This window comes from Trichoderma citrinoviride (genome assembly GCF_003025115.1).
Source record: "Trichoderma citrinoviride strain TUCIM 6016 unplaced genomic scaffold BBK36scaffold_12, whole genome shotgun sequence".
Lineage (NCBI taxonomy): Eukaryota > Fungi > Ascomycota > Sordariomycetes > Hypocreales > Hypocreaceae > Trichoderma > Trichoderma citrinoviride.
In genome coordinates this window covers 686,626-711,274 of record NW_020194720.1, presented here as the reverse complement: position 1 = coordinate 711,274, position 24,649 = coordinate 686,626, and the positions used below count along the sequence as shown (strand labels likewise).

The following is a 24,649-nucleotide window of genomic DNA, read 5'->3' as shown; positions in this document are numbered from 1 at the left end:
GTGGCACTTCATCGACTTCGTCTTCGAGGGACATTCATGAGCATCTGAGTTACACATCCGCTTTCTGTGTATCGAGTGTTTCGCATTCCATTCATCTTCATCCCTCGTATTCTTCCTTCACGCTGTGTCATGGCCTAGTTCCTTTCATCTCCATCACTGTCGTCTTCGTTCCGCTTCTTTCATAAACCCGATTTATCATGGCTCCCATTGCCATCTCGCCCGAGCGGGACGGCCAGCTGGATTCGCTGGCGTCTCTGACTGCCAAGTTCGACGACACAATTCGATTCTATCTCAACGGAACCAAAGTCGTGCTCGACGAAATCGACCCCGAGATCACAGTCCTAGAGTACCTGAGAGGCATTGGACTGACCGGAACCAAGCTGTATGAAACTCACTCTTGACTAGTTTGGACTCCTCACGCAGCTCCTTTCTTCGTTCCGACTGACACTCATGAAAACACAGCGGCTGTGGCGAGGGCGGATGCGGCGCATGCACCATCGTGGTAAGCCAGTTCAACCCCACGACGAAGCAAATCTACCACGCCAGCGTCAACGCCTGCCTGGCCCCTCTTGTAAGTCTCGACGGCAAGCATGTCATCACCATTGAGGGCATCGGCAACACCAAGAGGCCCCATCCCACGCAGGAACGGGTGGCCAAGTCCCACGGAAGCCAGTGCGGCTTCTGTACGCCCGGCATTGTCATGAGCCTGTATGCGCTGCTGCGGAACAACGCCAATCCCACGACAGACGAGGTGGAGGAGGCGTTCGACGGCAACCTGTGTCGGTGCACGGGGTACAGGTCCATCCTCGACGCAGCTCACACCTTTAGCAAGGAGAACTCGTGCGGCAAGGCCAGGACCAACGGTGGCGGGGGCTGCTGTATGGAGAACGGGAACGGCAAGCCCGAGGGGGGATGCTGCATGGACAAGATGAACAATGACCAGCCTATCAAGCGATTTACGCCTCCGGGGTTTATCGAGTACAACCCCGACACCGAGCTCATCTTCCCTCCTGCTCTGAAGAAGCACGAACTACGACCTCTCGCTTTTGGGAATAAGCGGAAGAAGTGGTTCCGGCCCGTCACTCTGGATCAGCTCCTCCAGATCAAGAGCGTATATCCCGCGGCCAAGATCATAGGCGGGAGCACAGAGACTCAGATCGAAATCAAGTTCAAGTCGCTACAGTACCCCGTGTCTGTCTACGTCGGGGACATTGCCGAGCTGCGGCAGTACGAGTTCAAGGACGATCATCTCGAAATAGGCGGCAACGTGACTCTGACCGACTTTGAGCACATCTGCGAGGAGGCCATCACGCGCTATGGACACCAAAGGTCACAGGTCTTCAAGGGCATCCTCAAGCAGCTCAAGTATTTTGCTGGTAGGCAGATCAGGAACGTGGGGACCCCTGCCGGAAACCTGGTGACCGCGTCGCCCATCTCTGATCTGAATCCGGCCCTGTGGGGTGCCAACGCAGTTTTGGTGGCCAAGTCTGCGGCTCAGGAGACAGAGATCCCCCTCTCACAGTTCTTCACAGGTTACCGAAGAACGGCCCTCCCACAAGATGCCATCATTGCGTCCCTCCGGATTCCTGTTACGGCGGCCAAGGGCGAGTTCTACCGAGCGTATAAGCAGGCGAAGAGGAAGGACGACGACATTGCCATCGTGACCGCGGCACTGAGGGTCAAGCTCGATGACGACGGCCTTGTCACGGACTGCAATCTCATCTATGGCGGCATGGCTGCCATGACTGTCTCGGCAAAGACAGCGGCAGAGTATCTGGTTGGCAAACGCTTCGCTGAGTTGGAGACGCTCGAAGGAACCATGAGCGCACTCGGAAAGGACTTTGACCTGCAGTTCAGCGTTCCCGGTGGCATGGCATCTTACCGGAAAGCGCTGGCTCTCGGCTTCTTCTACCGCTTCTATCACGACGTCCTAGCTGTTCTCAATGGCCAAAGCGAGCACATTGACAAGGACGCCGTTGATGAAATCGAGCGGGCCATCTCGACCGGGCAGACCGATCCGCACACAGCAGCCGCCTACGAAAAAGAGGTCACGGGCAAGTCGAATCCTCATGTTGCTGCATTGAAGCAGACGACCGGTGAGGCCCAGTACACGGATGACATTCCTCCTCTGAAGAACGAGCTGTATGGATGCTGGGTGCTGTCCACCAGGGCTCACGCAAAGATCAAGTCAATCGATTATTCCGCCGCGCTCGACATGCCCGGCGTGGTCGACTATGTTGATAGGCAAGACGTGTCCTCTGACGCTGCCAACCGCTTTGGGCCACCCAACTTTGACGAGCTCTTCTTTGCCGACGGCGAGGTCCTTACGGCAGGCCAGGTCATTGCCATGATCCTGGCCACGTCGCCTTCCAAGGCCCAGGAAGCGGCCAAAGCCGTCAAGGTGGAATACGAGGACTTACCCGCCATCCTGACCATCGAGGACGCCATCCAACAAGACAGTTTCCACCCGTGCTATCGCGAGATCAAGACGGGGGACGTTGAGGAAGCCTTCAGAAACAGTGACTATGTCTTTACGGGCAATGCACGGATGGGAGGCCAGGAGCACTTCTACCTCGAGACCAACGCATGTGTTGTCGTACCCAGTCCGGAAGACGGCGCAATGGAGATATTCGCCAGTACCCAGAACCCGACGGAGACGTAAGTTGACACCTCCTGTATCGCTCCGCTGATCATACACACTAAATCTCACTTCTATCTACATGTAGCCAAACCTTTGCTGCTCGTATCTGCGATGTACCTGCCAACAAGGTCGTCGTCCGTGTCAAGAGACTAGGCGGTGGTTTTGGTGGCAAAGAGACCCGATCCATCGTTCTCACCGCGTCCGTAGCTCTCGCCGCGAAGAAGACGAAGAGGCCCGTCCGCTGCATGCTGACGCGCGAGGAAGACATGGTCACCATGGGCCAGAGGCATCCCTTCCTCGGAAAGTACAAGGTCGGCTTCAACAAAGACGGCAAGATCCAGGCCCTGGATGTCGACTTGTTCAACAACGCGGGCTGGACGTTTGACCTCAGCGCGGCGGTCCTCGAGCGAGCAGCTACGCATGTCGACGGGTGCTACCGTATCCCCAACACTTGGGTCCGCGGCCGTGTCTGCAAGACCAACACCGTCTCGAATACGGCATTCCGTGGCTTCGGCGGCCCTCAGGGCATGTTCGTCATTGAGACTTGCATGGAAGAGGCCGCGGATCGGTTGGGCATTCCCATTGAGAAGCTGCGCGAAATCAACATGTACAAGCCTCTCGAGTTGACACACTTCAACCAGCCTGTCACGGATTGGCATGTCCCGCTCATGTACAAGCAAGTGCAGGAAGAGAGCAACTATCACGAGCGCAAGGCTGCGGTCGATCGGTTCAACGAGACTCACAAGTGGCGCAAGAGGGGCATCGCCCTGATTCCGACCAAGTTTGGCATCTCGTTCACGGCCCTCTTCCTCAACCAGGCGGGAGCTCTGGTCCACATCTACCACGATGGTTCCATCCTGGTAGCTCACGGAGGTACGGAGATGGGCCAGGGACTGCACACCAAGATGACGCAGATTGCCGCGCAAGCCCTCCAGGTGCCCCTGGACAACGTCTTCATCTCGGAGACGGCCACCAACACAGTCGCCAACACGTCGTCAACGGCGGCGTCGGCGTCGTCCGATCTGAACGGGTACGCCATCTTCAACGCCTGCCAACAGCTCAATGAGCGGCTGGCACCCTACCGAGAGAAGCTTGGCCCGGAGGCGACGATGAAGGACCTGGCCCATGCCGCCTACTTCGACCGCGTCAACCTGTCGGCGCAGGGCTTCTACAAGACGCCTGAGATTGGGTACACATGGGGCGAGAACAAGGGCAAGATGTACTTTTACTTCACCCAAGGCGTTGCGGCTGCGGAGGTCGAGGTCGACGTCCTCACCGGCGCGTCGACCTGCCTCCGGGCAGACATCAAGATGGACATTGGCCAGTCCATCAACCCGGCCATTGACTACGGCCAGATCCAGGGGGCGTTTATGCAGGGCCTGGGGCTCTTCACCATGGAGGAGTCCCTCTGGCTGCGGAACGGCGCCATGGCAGGCAACCTGTTCACGCGCGGGCCGGGCGCGTACAAGATCCCCGGCTTCCGCGACATCCCCCAGGAGTTCAACGTGACGCTCCTCAAGGACGTCGAGTGGAAGGACCTGCGCACGATCCAGCGCAGCAGGGGCGTGGGCGAGCCGCCGCTGTTCATGGGCAGCTCCGTCTTCTTCGCCATCCGGCACGCGCTCAAGGCGGCGCGCAAGGACGCGGGCGTCGAGGCGGCGGTGGGGGAGAATGACAGCGAGGGCTTGCTGAGGCTGGAGAGCCCGGCGACGCCGGAGAGGATCAGGCTGATGTGCGAGGATGAGATTATGAGGAGGGCTAGGGTGCTTCCGAAGGAGGGCGAGAAGGGCTTCTTTGTGGCTATATGAGATTTTGGGATGAAACTTGTGACTTGTGATTTTCTCTTGTTGGGCTGTTATTATTACTCCGTACTGAGCCTGTTCACGTTGGTATGTAGTTTGACAGCATCGCGCTTCAGTCTCAAGTCCATGTCCCATCATTTTCAGCATCTCATCTATACCTCGTCGTTCTTTGCAAGATGCTTACCTATGAGTACAGTCCGTATCAAAGCCATGACAAACAAAGATCCCCGCTCCCAAAAAAGCCCGGCACTTTGTCCATCCCTTTCGTCCATGGTCATGACCATCGCAGTCAAAGGGGTCATCATCCATCACCCCCCTCGTTCCGAAATCCTCCGCAGGCCCTGAGACAACATTAGGTAATACTACCCGCAAACCGGGCAAACTATCAATAGTAGTAGCAGGCGCCCCCAAAAGAACTTACAAGGCGTCATCCCGTGAAATTCCGATGGGCGCAACAACAGGTTGAAGGGAACAACTTTCCGTCAACCCTGATCGGGGCAGCAGGAAAGAAATCAAAAAGAAAGCTCGACGGCAGCGTTCTTTAGGCGCCGGGCCGGAGACTCGTTACTTGTTCGCTTTCAAGGTTCCGGGATTCTTGTGATGCTTTTGTGATTTTGCATAGGAAGAGGAATGAGTTCGTTTCGACTGGGGAATGACAAAGTGATGTTTCACGCGGGGATCGTGCAGCCCCTTGGTTGGATGGAATGTGCCCGTTGTTTTGTTCCTGTTCCTGTGCCTGTGTCTTTTCCACTTACATGAACGAAACGGGGAGGTACCTTGATCTCTATGGTCTTCGGCATGTGGGTAGTAGATCCTGTAGTTCCCGAGGTTCTCCTGCACGCTCGGGATTCTGGAGCACTCCTTGATGAAATCATCCATTGATCCGGTCAAGGTGTTTTCGTGCTCAGGTGCTTGCTTCTACAGTATGCATGTATGTATGTAGATATGTATTGAAGAACCAGAAAAGAGGTTTAGGCTTTTAGCCTCAAGCCACCTCTCGGCGCGTGGACACGGCGGTCTTTTATTTTTTATTGGGGTTTGTGTAGGGAAAATAGTAGTATATTGCCTTTGTGATGTACATGTCTTTTCTCTTTTTGTCGTTGGGGTTTTCGTTGCTGGTGGTTACATGTAGATATTGTTCTTTGTTTTGGTGGTGGCGCTAGTAGTAAAGGAGTTTGAATGGATGGTCACTGGATGCAATGAGGATGCGGAGAATTGCCCGTCAAACGACATAGGCAACTAACAGCAGCAACCTATTGATGGACACTACAGTAGTATGTATGTTGGATTCACAGCCTATCTGACTTCAATGACCGCTTCCAACTGCTTAATACCTGGTTCCCCGGTTGGTCTTGGTCTGGTGTTGCGTGTTGCCCAGCGAATGAGCAGTTGGGCGATATTAAGCCGCCCGCCACCCCCTCCATCTCGCCGCCGCTACAGCAGGGCCACAGCACCCCCAGGACCGCTAACGGAGCACCGCAGCGGTCCACTGAATCCTTTTGGCGCAGGTACTGACCTAATAGACGATGACGCTGAAGCGCTAGCGCTATGTGGCCCGCCAAGGCGAAAAAGAGAGCACCAGCCCAGTCCTTCGGTCCCATCCAACTGTAGCTGGTAGTAATAGTAGCCGGGGGCCACAACAAGCAACCTAGCGGCGGCCCCCCCCAGCTGAACCGAAACCGAACGGCTACCGGGTTGCCTCAAACCCGCAGCCCGCGCTTTTCTGCGGATGGCCGCCGTTTCTTTTGCCCTCGTGCTCACCTCGATCCTCGCCTTGCCGGCCATCCTCTGCCTCTGCGATCCATTCCTGCCTGCCAGAGCCCGCGCCCGGCCCTGCTGCCGTCCTCTGCAAAGCGTGACAACCGACGAGAAAGCCGCCGGAAAGGAAAAAACAAGATTCGAGTGCCGCTCACACGACCGCACGTTTTCCAGGGTTTTTTTTTTTGGTGGCGGTGCTGTTGCTACTGCTACTACTGCGAAAGGGCAGAAAAGGGAAAGAAAAGACGGGAGGACCAACTGAAAAGGAGAAGAGACACGGCAGCTTGCGCTTGTGCTTTTTTTCTTGGGCGAGAAACAAAGAAGGGCTTCACAGCTTTCTCTTTTCCCCCGGTTTCTGGGGGATATATGCCGGTTTGCGCCGTCGGGAAAACGAGACGAAGCGTCAAGTCGAAGCCGGGAAGTTGGGACGTTCGATGATCTGCACTCTGCTCGTTTTGCGTAACCTTGCCCCGAGGCAGATAGAACCAATGGGAGGGCCGAGCAATCGGGCGATGAGAGATTAGAGAGAAGAGACGAAGAAGAAGAAGAAGAAGAAGGGAGTGTGAGAGAAAGAGAGGCACGGGAAAGACACAAGCAAGAAAGGGAACGAAGAGCAAAAACCAAGGGCACACGAACAAGGACAAGGTCAGGAAAAGGGCTCAGGACAAGAGGCACGAGAAGAAAGACGGCCCATCCCTGGAGGGGGGATAATCAAGAGGGGACTGGCCTCAGCGAGCACAGCAGCAATATGAGCGAGCGGAAGGCTGCTACCGGTGCGACTACAACTACTACCACCACTACTACCACCACCACGGCGCCGGGTGCAATGGATGCCAAGGGAAGCAAGATGGTGGAGCGAAGCAAGCTGGCGGGCAAAGGCGACGCGGCCGAGCGCGAAAAGGACCGTCATCAAGCCCGCAGCCTGAGCACAGGCGCTGCGACTGCGACTGCGACTCCGACTGCAGGAGTCGGGAAGAACCCGAAGAAGAGACGCAAGGTTAACCATGGTACGCAGAACTTGCTTGAAAACTCCCCCTTTCCCCTCCGTGTTCCCGTATCTCACTCGCGGGGTCACTCATCCAGGAGAGAGAGAGAGGACTGGCTTTGGGCGCAATGGCTGCAGGCTGTTGATGTTTGTCCTCTGCCGTCCCTCCCTCCTCCATCTATCCATCCGAACCCTACACACCCACCCTTTCTTTGCCCTCCCCCCGTTTTGCTCAGATCTTTCACTGGCCATTGCTAGCCAGTGACTTTGAAATTGCAAGTGTCGAGCGTGTGCAAAAGAAAAACAGTATGCAGCATGGACTAACGAATAGCTGCGTGTCTCTCCCTCCACCGCTGCAGCGTGCGTGTACTGTCGCAGATCTGTAAGTCTGGCCCGCTTTAGAAACGAAGATGATCCCGTGATGCAACCCAGAAAGGAGGGGGAAGAAGAGGAAGGAAAGGGGAACGAGGAAGAGTCGGAGACAGAAGAAGAAGAAAACTCCATCATTGCTTCCATCCCTCGTTTGTATAAACCCAAAAAAAGACGAAAGATCTTGTGGGCTGACTGATTCCGTTGTCGAACTGCGAGTAGCACATGACATGCGATCTCGTAAGTACCTACCTGCGCTCTCCCCCCTTACACCAGAGCATCTGTCCTGCTTTCGCCTCGGCGGCAGCCTCATGGGTGGATGGGCCCAGGCCTCTTCCCCCATCGGCCAGACAGCCAGCCTCTCCTCCTTTCTTCGACAAAGCTGGGACGTGCTAATGCCGTGGACAGGAGCGGCCGTGTACGAGATGCATTAAGCGAAACATTGGCCATCTCTGCCACGATGAGCCGCGCGAGTCAGATCCTAAGAAGAAGACGGCCGGCAGCAAAAACGCATCGACCGCATCCGTAGAGGACTCGGACACCATGTCCCAGTCCGATCTGGGCCACAGCTCCATCTCCAGCGCCATGGGACCGCCGCCGACCTTTGATGGCGCGAGACAGAGGCCAAACTCGGGCCTTGGGGCTGGAGGCGTGCTCGCCCAGGCCAGTCCATTGTCCCTTGTGCAACCCGACGCTTCGTCAGGCCTGCAGGCCAACGCGTTGAATAACAATGGTAACGCGAATCAATGTAAGCTGCTGCCGAAAGGGAGACGAGGCGATCCCATTGCACCACTGCCCTCCAGCTCCCTCCCTACCGTTCTGTACCTTACCATCTTTTCCCCTATATTTACCCACCCAAGCGACACCTCCACGATGCTCTGGATGGCTAACGACAGAGTAGTTGCCGGCTTCTCGGACGCTTGGTTGACGGCGCAAAATTACAATGACATGAATACTTATAATCCAAACTATATGATCGGACCCGACGTCACTCACGAGTTCAACCTTCTCAACGACTTTTTGCACAACAGCATCCTGGACGAGGGCGGTGTCGAGGCCCAGCAGAATGCTGCCTTTAACCGGCCAGGAGGACCTTCGGAGATGGTCTCCGGCTATGGTGGTGGCGGCGGCGGCGGCGGCTTGCCGGGCGGCTCTATAGCTGCCGGCCACGCGCCGGGATCTATGCTGCCCCCTCCGAATACGGATAACAAAGCAGTGGCCCGGTCTGATAAAGAAAAGACGCGAGAGTACTATCTACAGGCAGCCGATCCTTCTGGGAATGACAACCCGGAGGAGCGCATGTCTCGCGTGCTCAAGGCCAAGTACGATGCCGGCCTGCTCAAGCCTTTCAACTACATCAACGGCTACGCGCGGCTGGGCAAGTACTTGGACGGGCACATTGCGTCCACGTCCAAGCAGAAGATCCTGCGGACCATCAACCAGTTCCGGCCCAAGTTCAGGGAGAAGGCACAGGGCCTGACGGACATGCAGCTGGTGTATGTAGAGATGTGGTTCGAGAAGCAGCTGATGGATTACGACCGCGTGTTTGCCAGCATGGCGGTGCCGGCGTGCTGCTGGAGGCGAACGGGCGAGATCTTCCGGGGAAACAAGGAGATGGCGGAGCTGATCAATGTGCCGGTGGATCGGCTGCGAGACGTGAGTATCCCTTCTCTCTTGCTACATCTGTCATTTCAGCTGAAGAGATATGGCTCACTAACTCGTGTTGTTCTCCCTATCCAGGGCAAGATTGCGCTCCACGAGATCCTGACGGAAGAGTCCATGGTGCGGTACTGGGAGGAGTTTGGCACCATTGCCTTTGATCCGGCGCACGACACGCTGCTGACGGCGTGCTCGCTCAAGAACCCCAGCGACTCGTCGGATCATCCCATCGTCAAGTGCTGCTTTTCCTTTACAATCCGCCGTGATGAGCACAAGCTGTGAGTTTCTACCTCGTCATCTTTATCTGCTCCGTCTCCGGGATTCACATGAAAGAAGCGGCAAAAAACTGACTCTTGGAAATCTGGCAGGCCCGCGTTGATTGTTGGCAACTTTTTACCGCACGACCCCCCTGTACAGTGAAGCCTTTCATTCTAATTCCAATATGATCCTTGTTGTCTTCCGTTTGTATGTGAGTTTTTATGTGCGTGGAGAAGCCAAAGGGAGCCTTGTTCGGATACGGGTACAAAAACAGGGGTTTCAAAAAGCCAGAAAAAAGTCGGACATCAGAAAATGGGATCTTGGGTGTACTGGATAAGATGGACGGCGTTGACCTGCGTCGAGTTTCTCCCTTTCTTGCTCTTCTCCGTCTTGCTTCGTCTCGTTGTCTCGGTATCGCCGTGAAGTGGCTTTATTCATGCTCCTTCTTGTTCTTCGCTAGAGTTGTCAGGTACAATACCAAACCAAGGCACACGATGGTATCTCAGCTGGACAAGCGTTCCCACGTCTGGTGTGTGAGGAAATGCTCTGATCGAGATGGTCTATTTGGAAAGTATTTGCCTGAGGCTCAACTTGTAGGAGCAGCATCTGGTACCTGGTACCTGGTACCTTCTTGGTGCCTCGAGGTAATGAGATTGGTAGGTAGGGAAGGTGCGGCAGACTCCCGTAGTGGCCTCTTCCATGAGGAACAGTCAGATTTCGTTTCCTCCTTTTTCTTCCTCCTTCATCTCTGAGCTCGATGGCAGCATCTCTCACGAAAGCCTTTGTCTCTTACATTCGCCTCATCCCGTCGTGCGAGTTTCTGCTACCCGCCGTGATCGATTCATCTCGTCGTTGCCACTCGTCAATCCGGTCGCAATGGCTCCCGAGGATCTTGCCTCCGCTGGCAGGATCAGAAAAGCCCGGTCGTTCATCGGTATCTAATATACCTGATCCAATCTCCCTCCTAGTATGGGCCTCAATATGTTCTCTAACATCGTCGTTGATGCAGAATTTGCAGCCATGCTTCAGTCAAAGCTGTCCGATGCTCTCGACGCCCAAACCATCGATCTGCTCCTCGCAGACACAAGCCACCATATCCAGCTCATTCACAATGCAGCACAGTCGGGCTCGACAGGTCCCTTGCCGCAGAAACTGGCCAAGCAAGTCGAGCGACAAGGACGAGACCTGTGGAATCTCTGTATCAGGCTGAGGAGAGAATTAGACGCGTCTGGGCCGATACAGAAGAGCAGATTGCTCGTCAAAGCAAGGTCGCTCGCCTTTTACATGCTGGAGCATGGTCGGAGTGCGGGCAGAGCTAAGGAGGATGAGGGGACTGAGGCTATGTACTTGATGAATATGGCCTTGGCGCTCGGCAAGCTTTGTGTGAGGGATGCCGACTTGGATTCGGCGAGGACGGCCTTACAAAAGGCTGCGGAGTTGATGGAGAGACTGAAGGCGGTGCCCCCTGGCACTTCGGATCTCCGGGCTCAAAAGGAACGGACGAGGCTTGACGCTGAGTACTTGGCGATGAGAACAGCACTGGTGAGTTGCCGTCCGCAGGCTCAGTAATACAGTGATAAACGTTGTCCTGACAAGTTGGAGAGTCATGGAAAGAGGACAGGCTTGATGTTGCGGAGCACATGTTTGGCAAGATCGATGCCCTTCGGCCAAATCTGGATTCAATCTCTGCTGAGATTATAGCTGACACGCTGCAACACATTGGGTTCGATCTTGCGTCCAAGGGGGACCATGGCATGGCGGTAAAGTGGCTCAAGCGGGCCTACGACATCATCAATCATCAAGCGCTTGATCAGCTCTCAGCAAAGGGACTTGAATTACGACTCGCCATCTGTCAAGGACTTGTGCGTGGGCTTCTGGATGTTGGCTCTCATGTTTGCGTCCAAGAGGCCCAGGACCTGGTCGAATACATCGAGTCTGAGATTGGAGACAAGCCCCTCGTGCTGCACTGGCGTCTTGAGCTATTACAGTGGGCACCAGGAGAGGCTTTTGACGTGGACGCCTATTCCAGCATACTACACCGCATGGTTCGCTCGTTTGACTACTCTGATGCCTCCTTCTACTTCCTGTTGCATCACATTAGAAGCCTGGGAGAGAGGAGCCCGCGGCTGGCCCGCGGATTACTGGACGAACTTTTACTACAACACGTTGTCTCATCAAAGAAGAGCGAATGGATTGGGAAGGTTGTTGTTAGGAGACTTTGGATGGTCACCACTGGTACCGCGGATTTGATTTACGACGCAGATGAGATTGAACCTTTGACGGATCTTCATAATCTTTTGGACAGAGTTTACGATGGCCTTTCCGACCCCCTGGCGTCAGATATTGCTGTTGCAGCTCACTCGGTAAGCTGAAGCGACGGGAATCTTTGGATCAAGAGACTTCGTACCTTTGCTGATTGGACAGAAGGTCATATGGAACCATGTAGACTCGATACTCTCCATGCCGGGAAAATTCTACGGGGTGGCAGAGGAATGGTGCCTGACTGCCCTACACAGGATATTTTCCAATAGTGGTGAGGCCAACCATGGCAAGTTTCTCAGAAAGCTCATCATCTGTGCTCTGGGCATCAATGACACCGAAAAGGCTCGAAGAGTTTTTCATTCCATGCCTGATACCGCCAAGGACCATATTCTCACTAGGTACTTGACGTTCAAAGTATCTTTAGTTGACTGGGATCACGACCTTGGTTGCGAGAGCATCAAGCATCTCAGTAAGCTCTCGGACAGTTCACAGGGCCGCGATGTGCTATACGCCTGCATCAGAGAAGCACAGCAAGTGGGCGATAAGCTGTGTACTCTGGCAGCTCTACAAGCCATCATCGACAGCTGGAAGTCTGAACAAGTGAGCCCCAGCAACTTGACGTCAATACTGCGGTGCTCGATACGCCTCATACATAAAATTGAGGAAGAGGGTAGTGCTGATGCTGGGTCTCAAAGCATTACATATGCCGACGACATATGTAAACTATTTGAGAAAGGTGCGTGCCTCCGAGTTGATGCACGGGATGACTGCTGACTGCTATGATGTAGCCGCTGAGCGAGCAAATCAAGAACCCAAAGACGATGATGGGAACATTCTCTTCACAATTTCCGAATTGCATTGGTTTCGAAAGAACGCATACAACATGGGTGTTTCTAAATGCGACACATGGGAGCTCCCTCACATCATACGCATCTTCCAAACGTCCCTTGCTTTTTCGGCATGTTATCCAAAGGATCTGCCTTTATCCGAGTCCATTGAGATAGCCCTGATGGCTCTACGCTGCCATTTTGTCATTGCTGCAGCACTGGTCTCGCTCGCGCGCACAGAGGACAGAGTAGAAGAGCAGCTGCAGTACTACCTCGAAGCAAGACATCACGTCAAGGACTTTGACGCAACCCTCGAGAAGACTTCGGATGGCATTCAAGATGAAAACATACGAGCGGATCTAATCGCCAAACTGTCAACATTGTTCGTGTTTGACTTTGAGGCTGCCACTGTGCTCAAAATTTGGGACGGATTGAACGAGATTGTGCGCAAGACCAAGATGTGCCGTGACGAGGGCATGTATAAAGCAATGGGGGACTGCATGCTGAGAAGCAGAGCTCCAGGTAAAGGTGGGCGCTCCGAAGTAGCCATGCTCCTAATGTCCTTGAAAGATATGGACACTGATGTTTACATTCCAGCGCTCTTCTCGACCATGCGCCTCATCATCAACGAAATGTATGAGCTGAAGCAGTTTGACTACGAAAAGCTTGCAAAGTACATCCGGTGCATGTTTCAGGCGATTCTGGGACTGGACGATACTTGCGCTCTTCAGCTTGTCGACCAAGCGATACAGATAGCCCGCGAGGGCAACGAAGTAAGCTCCCCAACCCCCTTTCCCCCTTTTTGCTACCCATATATGATGCCTCACGTTGAACCTTTCTGCAAAGGAGAGAGCACGTGCTAACATCCTGTGTGTATGGAAAAACAGACTGGGACTCAACTGCCTTCTGCCGAACTGGAGTGGCTTGTGGCCACGACCTTCAACCACGCCATTGACTACTACGCCCGCGGAGAGGAAGAGCCGTGCCACCGCTGGGCTCTCAAGGCGATGCACTTGGCCGAGTATGTCGGTGATGGGGGGCTGTTGAGGGATACCCTGCAGGACAAGTTTGCAAAGCTTCAGTTTGATGGGTTGAAGGCGTGAGATGTTGGTTGATGAAAAGTGTGGCGATTTGCATTGCTTTTTTCCCCCTTTTGAAGTTATGTAAATAAATAAGGGTTGCTGTAAGCAGTGAGCGTCATGATACCTCACGATATAGGGGCAATGCTCACGATATAGGGGCAATGGAGTTATTCTATAATCTCATGTTGCGTGTCATTCCGTCAACCGTATAGTCTACCCCCTATGTTCACGTTCAAAACGAAGTGATGGCTGCTTCACAAATGGACAAATGGAAGGGAAAGAAATCGAGTCAAGAATTGCAAAAGGGGCAGGAGTTGACATTATCTGGCTAAAGCAAAGAGACCGAGCGTCGAATCTATAGACATGAATCATATCGTCACAAACCTCCAGATAGCCTTTAACAGAACTCGCATAGCCCGCCATCCCCAAAAAAAACACGACATCACATGAATGAAAACATCCGACCGTAGGTATTAAGTAATTGATTAAGCGGAGAGAAGAGAAAAGAGACATGAGTATCACAAAACGAGGGAAACGGGGAAAAAAAGAAAAGCAAAGAAATGGCTCCGGTGGTATCTCCTACTCTTGCGTCCATAATCGACAGGCATGAATAACAGAAAGTGCTAGGAAATAAGAGAACATGGTATATAACTTCTTCCTCCGTGAACCGTGTGCAAATGTCAGATCAATCAAGGACAAAAACCATGGGGTATGTTGCGAGAGTGCGCTTGGTATCAAAATGCCGTCGTTCGACCACTTTTTTTGTTCCTAATCCAAAAAACGAAGAATAAAAAAGAAGAGCAAATCAATTTGCAAGAGGAAACAAGTCATTAAGGCCCTGTCCTCTTCAGCCGAGGAGTTGAGGGAAAAATCAAGAAAACAGAAAAAAGCGATGAAAGTAGCAAAAGAAAGAGAGGGTGGAGGGACCCTCGCGTCATGTCATCTCAGAATTCGTGTATCAGTTCCGAGTCTCCGAATCACCCTCTATCTTCTTCTTCGTCGTCGTCGTCGTCATCGTTATATGATATTCGCAATGCTCAGTCTATCTCTACCAGCGGGACTAGCCGCAGCAGGTCGCGACGCTTCATTGCCGTACTTGGGAACTTCTGACGTGTAACGAGGCGCATCCGAGAGTCGCTGAATGCTCGGCATGCCCGGAGTCGGTGATTCCCGCTTCACCTGAGGCGGAGGGAGAGTTGTCCAGTTGCTGGTGGCATGACTCGTTGCAAGCCCTCGAACTGCTGCTTCCAGCTGAGGCCACCCACCCCATTCTCTGCGCTCCTCGTCGCTCAGGCCGGTTCTCATCGCTGCGCTGAAGAGCGCATGCCCGAGTCCACCAGAAGGAACGGGAGCATCGGCCTTGGGGGACAGATAATCACGATCGTGGCCTTCATTCCAGACCCAGGATCTCGATGGCGAGGCATGGAGGTCGGAAGAGACGTACGCCAAAAGCTCCTCATCTCTAGCCAACGAAAACATCAACGTCGAATTCATCAGTGACTGCGGAGCTGAAAAAGCATGGGGCGACGTTGTTCTTGCCAGGCGACTTGCGTATTCGGCTCGTTTGACACTCAAAGTAGAAGTGAAGAAGGAGAGATATCTCCCGCAGGCAGTAGCTATGTCGCGTCTGGCATCTATAGCCGCCAGAGCTCGGATGCAGGTGATGGCGTAATCCCAATTCTCGGTGAACAGGAGGAATAGAGCGGAGCGGAAGATATGGGCCGTTAATAGAGAAGTTGCACCGTCAGCTGGGGAGTCTGTCCGGTTCAGCAACGAGGCCGTCTCCATGGCAATGTGCATACAGCTGTCAATGGCGCGTAGCCGCGTTTCCCCGTCACAGCTGGGGTTCAGGTTATGGCGGTGAAGAAGCAGTCGCGCATGGAATAGGTACGTCAGAGGCGCCAGGAAGTGAGGCGCCAAAGCCACAGTGCTCAAGGGATCACAGGCCGGAGGGAAGGTGTGAAGGCACTTCTTGAAGTGGCTATCAAAGTTTGTGAGCTGCGCTGGCGGTATCGTGGTCGCCTCCATCGTCTTCATAATGGACGTATAAGACCTGACGACATGAATGACAGCCAAGAGGGAGTGAGTCAGCGGCTCGGCTCCGCCAGGGACTCTCATCCCGTCGTCTCGAATATACTGGTCGTCCACCGCCGCAGGCAGCGCAACACTGCAATCAGCATCGTCAATGAGGAACGGGTGGCCCATCTCGGTGGCCATGACCCTGTCAAGAATATAGATGGCCCACCAGGTCCGGCGGCGCATTTCGCCCTCGATGACGGGCCAGGTCTCGGTGTCGATGTAGAGGCCCAGGTCTTGTCCAACACGCACAGCATTTCCCAGCCAGTTCCATGCGGCTGACTTCAGGTTCATCTCGTTCAGACAGATGGTGATGAGAACCAAAGCCCTTGCGTCGTCGAGAGTGTGGTGGTTACACCAAGGATCCATGGCTTTCCGCGCCGAATCCAAAAACTCAGCTGGTCGGAAATAGCTGGCGGCGGTGGCTGGGATTTCGACAGTAAACAAGCTGCCGGTTGCCAATACGGCGAAGAACAGGCACAAGAACGCCGGCGGAAGGCGGGGCTGGCTTGTCCGGTACAAATCCTCAACCATGGACTTGAATGTCGGTAAGTGAATGATGGGAAACATTGTGTGCGCGGAAGTATAATAAGTGTTGAGTAACTGATCAGCCACATGACGGGGGGGCAGCTCGGGGGCGGGCGTGTCAAAGACGGCCGGTGCTGGCGGCCGGTACTGCGCCGGAGGCTTGAAAACGCCCTTTGAGATATTTCGGAGGTTTGTCCTTGCCAGCACGAGGTTGGGGACCGGTTGCTGCCTCTTGCGCGGTCTGCTCTCGGCCTCGATAGGGGGCGGTAGGTGAGACGACGGCCGGTCTCTGGGCTCGACATCTATGTCCATGGCGCCGCCCTTCTCCTGGAGCATTCGGCGCAGGTTGCTGTTGTCCCGCTTGACCTTTTCGATCTGCTTCTCCAGATCCTGCACCTGCTTGATGGAAGACATCCTCCGATTGGTTTCCTTGGTGAACTGGCACTTGACGTTTCGGCTAGAGCATTCGGAGCAGCTCGTCGTCTCCGTGGCATCGCACTTGACCTTCCTCTCCCGGCACGCGTCGCAGCTGGGGTCTTTCCGCCTTTGGCGGTAGGCCCTCTTCTGTCCTTGGGCGCCGGGAGTTCCCGACAGCTGAGAGCTCCCGGGGCCTTGGCTGCTCACCAGAGAGTCGGTGGAAGCGACAGACTCGCGGCCCATGATGGACGTTGGTGCCATGGACGTATAAGGCGGGAAGCCCTGGTTCACGGGGGGCAAAGGAGTCATGCCGACTGACGGGTTTGGTCTTGCCGCCGCATTCAGCATGGTTCCAAGGTATCGCGACGGAGGTCGTGGCGACGTTGCGGACGAGACAGATGACGAGTCGTAAGACCTGGTGGAGGGATTGGGGGATCGCGGATACGGGTTGTGCGACGTTTCTGCCATGGTTGCTGCGTATCTGGGCCAAGTACAATAATCGCCAGCTCGCAGCGCGCTCAGCCGATGCGTCGTCGTCGATTCACCGATGCAGAGTCAAGCTGGTGCTGTGTTAGGTAGGCAGTTGAGCGACCCAACCGATCGGAGTCTCGGCACCAACGGGAAAAGGCTCGCGGCTTTGGGGTGTGTGCCGCGCCTCAAGAGGAATCTGTATTACGCCAACGTTGGACGCCTTCCGAGATCCAGAGGAACTGCTCTACCGGCTGCGCCGAGCTGTATCTCTGCAAAGGAAGGGGTGGGGGGCTTTGTGGGATGGATCTCCAGAGAGAGGGGAGGAGGAGGAGATGGAGAGGCTGGCGGGGAACGAAGGGGGAAGGATGAGAAGCAGACGGGCTAGCCAAAGAACGAGCAGTTTACTTTTGTGCAAAAAAAGCCAACAACGCCTGCGCTATGAGCAGATGTGCACGAGCACTGCGGCTTGGTCAGGCCTGGTCTCGTGTCGTGTCGTGGTACGGGAGCGCCGAAGCAAATCTATATCCAGGTTCAGTTGCGGTGCCGTAGTTGAGATGGCCAGCTCGGAAAACCCACGGCAGCCCTCCGGTTTCGTCTCCCGGTACGTGACGCTGTTCGTCGCTAGGATCGCAAGCCGGCATCTGGCATGTGCCAATTGGGGGTCACGATGGCGATGACGCGGTCTGCGCTTTGAGCAGGTGAAACAGGCGGTCCTGAGCCGAGCGCTCAAGTCCAGGAAGCGGCGCGCCGTCTGCTGGAGTGCGCTGGGCGGGCGACGGACACCAGACGAGGCGAGACGAGGCAGGGCAAGGCAAGGCAAGGCGAGACGAGACGAGACGGGTCTGCAGTCTGGCCGTTGCTGCTGGCGAGCCAAAAGAAAGAAAGCCCGAGTCTGTGACTGCGACTGGCGACTGCGACTCGACTGCGACTGCGACTGCGACCGTGGCTGTGATTGCCGAGATGCAAGCAATGCCGCACGCAACGAGGGGAAGAGGAAAGCAGGTCAGATCAGGTCTGGCTCGGGGCTGGTATGGACGGGCAAGGCAAGTACAAGTAGGAGCAGCAGCCGCAAGACAAGACAAGGCAAGGTGGAGGAGGGGTGTCAAGGAGGCCAGGTAAGGTATACTTGTAGGATGGCTGATATCGGCCCCGAGCGGGCGACGGCAGCCATGTGCTCTGTACAAGCAGTCAATGTGCTCATCCGTCATCCGCCGTCGCTCTCCGCCCATTCAATCAGATTCGGAAATATATCTGGATTGGCAGACGTGGGGCTGGTAAGGCCACACCCTTTGCCTGGCCTGGCATCAACTGGCTAGGGCAAGACGAGATCAACCACAGCCCGCTAATTGACTGTGTTTCGAGCAGCAGCTGGGGCAGCACTACTAGGTAGTAGTATGTGGTACCGGCTAGCTGCTACAGTCGCAACGGACGAGCCTCGCATTGACTCCAGGGACGGCAGCCCCCCCGGTCGTGATCAATCGGGCCTGCTGCCGGGTCGCTCCCAGGTCATATGTCATGCCGCGCCGCGAACCACCAGTCTTCGTGCTTGTACCGAGAATCACCGCTCTCTGCCTGGCATCTGCTCTGTCCTTGAAACATGGTCTTCTCTTCGTCGTGATGTTGATGCGGCCTGGACTGGAAATCCAAGTACCTGGAAGTGATGGATTGCAACAAGTGGTCAGCACTTCGAATCACCAGTGAGCATCCGGTACAATAGCACAAAGGCTGGCTTGCTGCATCAACACAACGTAGCCCTACTACCTGATCCCCTCGCAGCAAGTGAGCTCTGCTCGGCAAAACAGCAAAAAGGTAAAATGAGATGTAGCAGGAGATGAGGAGCATTGATAAATAAGACACGGCTTGCTCACTCATAACCTCTGGGCTGGATTCAATACCTTGAGAGGTCCAAGGCAACCCTGAACCCCCGCTACCCAGGGAGGTGGTAGGCGAACCGAGTCTGTACCGTATAACGATTTCCAGGCATCACTGGCAAGCGGCGAGTCCGATCCGACGAACTACTCATATCACTCCGGACGATAGTGGTTGTGTCCTGCAATATAATACTGCGGTGCCCAAGTGAAATCCATCAACCACACACGACGACACCTGCGTGTAGCACTACTCCATACGAAGTACCACGCATCACACCCGTTCAGAAGATGCGCTCCGCAGGCCATCAAGCGAATAATAGAAGCCCCAATCCTGCCAAGCCTCATACGGCATGTGGCTCCCTCTGGGGCCGAAGCCGCCTAATTCGGGACATGATGTGCACCAGTGCTCCGTAGACAGGGGATGGTAAGCTTTTTAGCCATTTCTCTTTTCGATGCCGACTGGCTACCCTCGTCTCCAGACAAGATTTGCTCTTGGGAGCATGGCGGCACTAGTAGCATCCGGCTACTGCTCTGTGTCTGGGACGGGGCACACCGCATATCCACACACGCTTGCCTAGACACTGTGCAGGAGAGGCTTGTTCGGTGGGCAATCATGTCGCATGCATGCCGCGTGGCCCGAATCCCCCTCCCAGAAAATCTGATATCTGCTCGCAGACTGGTTCGTACTTCGCATATGGCCCTCAGATAATAATGGCCATGTTGGGTTCTCAGTTTCACCTCCTGACCACCACAAAGCAGCATGAGGTAGGTGCCAAGTTGCAGTCATAAACTTGGGAAAACAGCGCCAATCATAGCTGTCATGGATTGTCCTGGTGACACGATTCATGCTCAACTCATTCATCTCCCAGTGTCATAGGTATCGACGGTGCCATGAAATCACCATAGAGAATGTGGAAACAGATTGCTCTAGTCAGGCTTTGGCGTGTCTGCAGCTTGTTCTGGAACATTGGGCACAAGAAGACAGTGCCCGCATGACGAGTGTCGGAGGCGATGCTCGTACTAGCCGTTTGCAACCCCGCAAAGCATCAAAGACGTACTCGTCCATCGTGGTGAGCTGCCACGAGCCCTCACGCATACACTCCAAGGCCCTGAACAAGCACTTCCGAGAGAGACGAGATGCTCCCCTGTCAAGGCTCGAGCCGGGGCGAGTAGTAATGCAAACTTGGAAGGCAGCATGTCCAAAGTATTCGTACAGGTACGAAGGTCCTGTAGTCGTACTTCACACAACTGCAAATTGCATCCACAGCAAGCCATCCTCGCCTGGTTAAATCGGATGGGAAACCACACTGTGTGGCTCTGTGCTAGCCGTGAGGAGCTCGCCTTTTCAGAAAGGACGACGAAAGTCGGGGTCCTCGCATGAAATTAGGCTTGCATTTGCACTACTCACTGGCTCTAACCATCAGGCGCGTGGCGTCAGAAGCGACCAGGTCATCACCACGCCGGCTTGCACTCCACGATTTGCCGCCAGCAGATGGTGGAAGATTCGACACTTGGCCGATTCGAGGGCGTTCCCCGAACCGCCGGTTAGGATCCCAAGGGGAACGATAGGGTAGCAGTAGGAAGCAAGCAAGCCAGAAGAGAAGATCGTAGGGCCGGTGCTCATGGGGTGACGCAGGCGAATAGAACAGCCCTGTCTCTTGCCGTTGGAGCAGGATGGGGCAACCCCGTCTGGAACAAGCCATGCCAAGCTCTAAAGCTTGTGCGTGTCCCGGCAGAAGCTGGTTGGCTGAAACAAATTGTAGATGCCACACCGCGCGTGGGCGCCAATGGCACGGCTGTATCCGCAGAGGGCGCCGAGAGGTGACGAGTCTCTGGAGCCATTGCTTCATCTTGTGGAGTTCAACATTCGGTTTGGAGCCGAGGGAGCCGCCGGCTGTAATACGAGTAATGTTGAAAATACTCCGTACTACCTATCATCCGCACTAAGAAGCCAGTCTCCATTCCTCCGGGCTTTATCGTCCTCACACATGCGGAAAGATGAACAGGGGTGAGCTCCGGCTGTCGGGATCTTGATGAAGCAGCCTTCCGAATACGTACTTCGCAGCACTCGCAGCTTTCCGTTGTCCATCTGGTATCGTGGTACTAGTCGTCTTCTGGTCCTCACTTGCACTCTCGTGCTTCTGCGTCTCCCTCAAGCGCCGAGTAAGGAAGGGCCATTTCCTTTCCTTTCCCCCTACTGCCCACGCAAGTGAGTAGCCAGCCTGCCAATCTCGATACCCTCAGCGCGACCAATAGGGTGGAAGAGATGGCAGAGGCCGTTGTGGACAACCCCGCATCGAGCGGCTGCAGATTGGTTTCATGACCTTCGGCATGGCATGCTGTGTAACTCTGGAGTAGAGCCCGAGACGCCATGCTGTGAGGTGAGTACCGGGTGCCGGGTCTTGGTGAACCGACCAATTTCGAATCGCACCCCAGCAATCACTCAGCTGCTTATGGCGGCTCTGCGGCAATGTTCAACAGAACACACGGGCAAACATGACCCAAACAACGTGTGGTGCAAGTTCTAGCACGGCGAGAGATCGGGAGTATCCGGGAAACTGCACGAGACTCGCACCTTTTCGTGGCGCAAGGTTCGTTCTTTACAGGACTTCGTATCATGCTCGTAAACGTGCCTCTGTACAACAGCAACGGAGTGCCTGTGAGAGCCGGCTTTGTGGCGATTAGGCCCAGCCAAGACTAACGAAGGAGCCACAACATGGAGATTTGGAAGCGACGAGGGCAGAGAGAAAAAGGTTACGAGCATGGAATACACTGCCAGCACCAATACTGATCCAGCGCATTCGTTTGGCTCTTCTCCGAAGGCCGAGAACAGCAACACAATGCGTGCTCTTGGGCGGGAGACGCTTCATAAGTCAGTGAGCATGATGACTTTGAATCACACTCCTGGGAAGATTTGAGTTGGAAGGGTCTTTTCCTTCCAGTAGTACGCGTATAGCGTCAATGCTCGGGGTGCTGTGCGAAGCGTTGCATGGAAAGAACAGGCGGGTTGATGATTGACCGAAGGCTTCTGGCTGCGAGCCCGAAACCGCGGTACGCTCCTCAGTGCGGTGCGAGTGTGCGCACTGAGGACGAGTTGTAATTAGCTCGCATATATCCGCTCGGACTACTCCGTATGGAGTACTCCGTCCAGGCCGCTCTGCATGTTGCACCAAGGGGGCGCCTTGGTACATAGAGTCGTAGTGGTAGTGGGTTCTCATGATGCGTACTCCGTGTCGTTGCTGCAAGTGACACAGTGCCCATCGGGGGTGTCTGGCGGCTGTGATGATGATGATGATGCTGCTCGTAATACTGCGCACTCCGCACTCCGTACGGAGTAGTGCTGGTGGTAGTATCGTAATTGGAACACAACCTCCGTGTCCACAAGGGCAATCCAGGGACGTCAAAGCGGCCGCGAAAATGGATTCGACGTCGCAGCTGGGTAACAGCGCCGAGTAAGGTGCCAGTCAGATATGACAACTGATCAAAATCCAGCCTGTCAAATCAACCACGCGGCATAATAAGTCGGGGCCATCTAGCAGTCCCGGTGAGCAACAAACGAGACGGAACCAAGGGTGGCTGCATCGAGAACCTAGCAAGATCCCCTGTTATTCATCTGCAACGAAATTCGATTTCCAAGCGAGCAGTTCGTACAAGCACCTTCACCGTGGCTCCTGAAACGCGTTTGGACCACGACGACAACTCGTATGATTCCCCGAAGCTCACATACGAGTGCTCACTGCGTGAGTACCCCGTACCTGTCAATTTTAGGAGAATAAGTCGGTGTGATAGAGACGATGGAGTCGAACAAGGCTTCAAGGGGTTTGGTGTGACGATGAGGAAGATGCCCAGGTATCGAAGGTACGAAGCAGTTTGCAGCTTGGAGTAGTAATTTTCTCTGTGCCGGCATTCCCATCGCATTGCATGGGGAGCGAAGTTGCGAGGGCAGGAACCTTGGAGTTCTCAGCAAAAGGTAAGGAAGGGGCCGCCGTTGAGCAAACGTCATCCCGCTCCAGATCGTGCCTACCCGTCCTCCGAGAGGGCTCCTTCCGCTCTTGCGAGCTCCTGCTGCCGATACGGACAATGAATGTGGTGGAAGTACCTAGTAGTACTTTGAACAAGTACCTTACCTTGGAAGGTGCCGTGTAATATATTGCGGGGATGGCAGGAACACACGTTGAGGAAGGCGCCGCCTCACCACGTTTCGGTCAGGCAAGAGGCAATCACGCTGTGTCGTGATTGCGGTGGTCCTGCCTGGATAATCTGCCAGGGATCTGCCGGCAACCACCAACAAAGACGGGCTCTCCGCCTGTCTCAAATCCTACGAGAGCATCCAAGTAATCAGATGGATGCTCTCTTGTTATCTCGCCAAAGAAAAAGCCGCAGGTCAGCGTCGCAAATGGACGGCTCACATCCGCTAACGACCACATTCGAGCGCTACGACGAACCACAAGTACTCCCACCAAAGCACTAGCACTGCGCTTGTACATCAGAGTACATACATGATGCGTTCACAACGATGCCAGTAGTGATCTGCGCAGCTGCAGGCGAATCACCGAGTCCAGGGTTCGACATCAACCAATTCGTATCTCCATCTTCCCTGGCCGACCCTTCTGGGTAATTCCCCGGCATCTTGAAAACTTTTGCCCACGAATCAGGAAGCCGCGGCGACATGGCGGTCTCCCCGCTACTGTTATCAAGCCAAGCAGCAAATGTTGTGAGTTCGTCGGCCGGCAGCCCGTGGACTCGGGGTTTTTAGAAACGCACCCACAATGCAGAGGATATCCGATGTCCCTTCACGCCAGATACATTACTCGTCGTCAAAGACAGTCACTAAAATATAAGATGTAATCAGTAATGCCCTGTGGACGACAGGCGAAACAGGCAGGCTTGGTTACCATTCACGGAGCACCAGGTTACAGACTGGAGAGCTACGAGTACCTGCTATACAACTACTCGTCTACTCCGGACTTCGTACCAGAGGTGACGATGGGTTATGTTGGTCTGTGCCTTGTGGGAGATCCTGTCGGTGGGTTACAAAGTTCTCCGTCTGAGCACTGGGTCCCTGTGGATGAGCAAGATGGGGGCCATGATTTGGCCCTCGAACAAGGGCAAAGTACAGAGCCGAGACGGAAGACTCAAGCGCTGGTGTCTCGCCCCACCACTGGCACAGCATCTCTTTTGTCGACTCGAAACGCCGGCCTTGCGGCCTTGCGGCTGAAGGCTGGCTGCAAGGTGCCCTCGGGTGGAAAGATGGCTTTTGCTTCCAGAATCTTTCGCTTCGACTCGTACCACGAAGTGCCCTGTCTGTCTGTGATACATCACGTCGCCGCCCGTCTGTTAGTACGAGTACTATCGCCTCCAACTCCCTGAGTCCCTGGGGATATGGACCCTGGTTCACCACCTGTTTCCTCACCATTCCGCCATGGTCACTGACCAACAAGCGTACAGGATGCATGGCGGCTGGCCGATACTTTTGGCTCAGCAGTGTTGCCGTTCATGATGGCCGACTGCCAGCCTACCAATGCCTTCCGTGGATGCCCAGCGGGCACCTGGGTCGATACTAGCGTCTTCCTGCGAGATGATATCGATGGCCGGATGGGAAGCAAATGCTCGCTGCATTACGGGGCGGTCAGCCCATCGTGA

General features: G+C 54.8%; 5 protein-coding genes across 5 annotated transcripts; 4 read left to right on the top strand and 1 right to left on the bottom strand.

Annotated features, from left to right (window-relative positions):
- Window positions 1-187: 187 nt before the first annotated feature.
- Window positions 188-4,450, top strand: BBK36DRAFT_1136193 (xanthine dehydrogenase; the record flags this gene model as incomplete). The annotated part of the gene is made up of 3 exons (XM_024892898.1): window positions 188-382; window positions 463-2,658; window positions 2,727-4,450. Exons 1-3 carry the CDS (start codon window positions 198-200, stop codon window positions 4,447-4,449), a joined length of 4,104 nt encoding a protein of 1,367 aa, XP_024747115.1. The 5' UTR covers window positions 188-197.
- A 2,598-nt stretch (window positions 4,451-7,048) lies between these two features.
- On the top strand, window positions 7,049-9,634 carry BBK36DRAFT_58437 (hypothetical protein; the record flags this gene model as incomplete). The annotated part of the gene is made up of 7 exons (XM_024898306.1): window positions 7,049-7,208; window positions 7,546-7,568; window positions 7,778-7,795; window positions 7,964-8,303; window positions 8,457-9,211; window positions 9,296-9,492; window positions 9,583-9,634. 7 exons carry the CDS (start codon window positions 7,049-7,051, stop codon window positions 9,632-9,634), a joined length of 1,545 nt encoding a protein of 514 aa, XP_024747114.1.
- Window positions 9,635-10,453: 819 nt separating this feature from the next.
- BBK36DRAFT_1125035 (SPO22-domain-containing protein) lies at window positions 10,454-13,664 on the top strand (the record flags this gene model as incomplete). Its single annotated transcript, XM_024891231.1, has 7 exons — window positions 10,454-11,014; window positions 11,077-11,778; window positions 12,116-12,470; window positions 12,523-12,621; window positions 12,739-13,089; window positions 13,159-13,334; window positions 13,449-13,664. 7 exons carry the CDS (start codon window positions 10,454-10,456, stop codon window positions 13,662-13,664), a joined length of 2,460 nt encoding a protein of 819 aa, XP_024747113.1.
- A 996-nt stretch (window positions 13,665-14,660) lies between these two features.
- BBK36DRAFT_1171249 (hypothetical protein) lies at window positions 14,661-17,132 on the bottom strand (the record flags this gene model as incomplete). Its single annotated transcript, XM_024895550.1, has 2 exons — window positions 14,661-16,841; window positions 16,872-17,132. 2 exons carry the CDS (start codon window positions 17,130-17,132, stop codon window positions 14,661-14,663), a joined length of 2,442 nt encoding a protein of 813 aa, XP_024747112.1.
- A 6,543-nt stretch (window positions 17,133-23,675) lies between these two features.
- Window positions 23,676-24,649, top strand: BBK36DRAFT_1180376 (hypothetical protein; the record flags this gene model as incomplete). The annotated part of the gene is made up of 3 exons (XM_024896210.1): window positions 23,676-23,720; window positions 23,879-24,308; window positions 24,492-24,649. 3 exons carry the CDS (start codon window positions 23,676-23,678, stop codon window positions 24,647-24,649), a joined length of 633 nt encoding a protein of 210 aa, XP_024747111.1.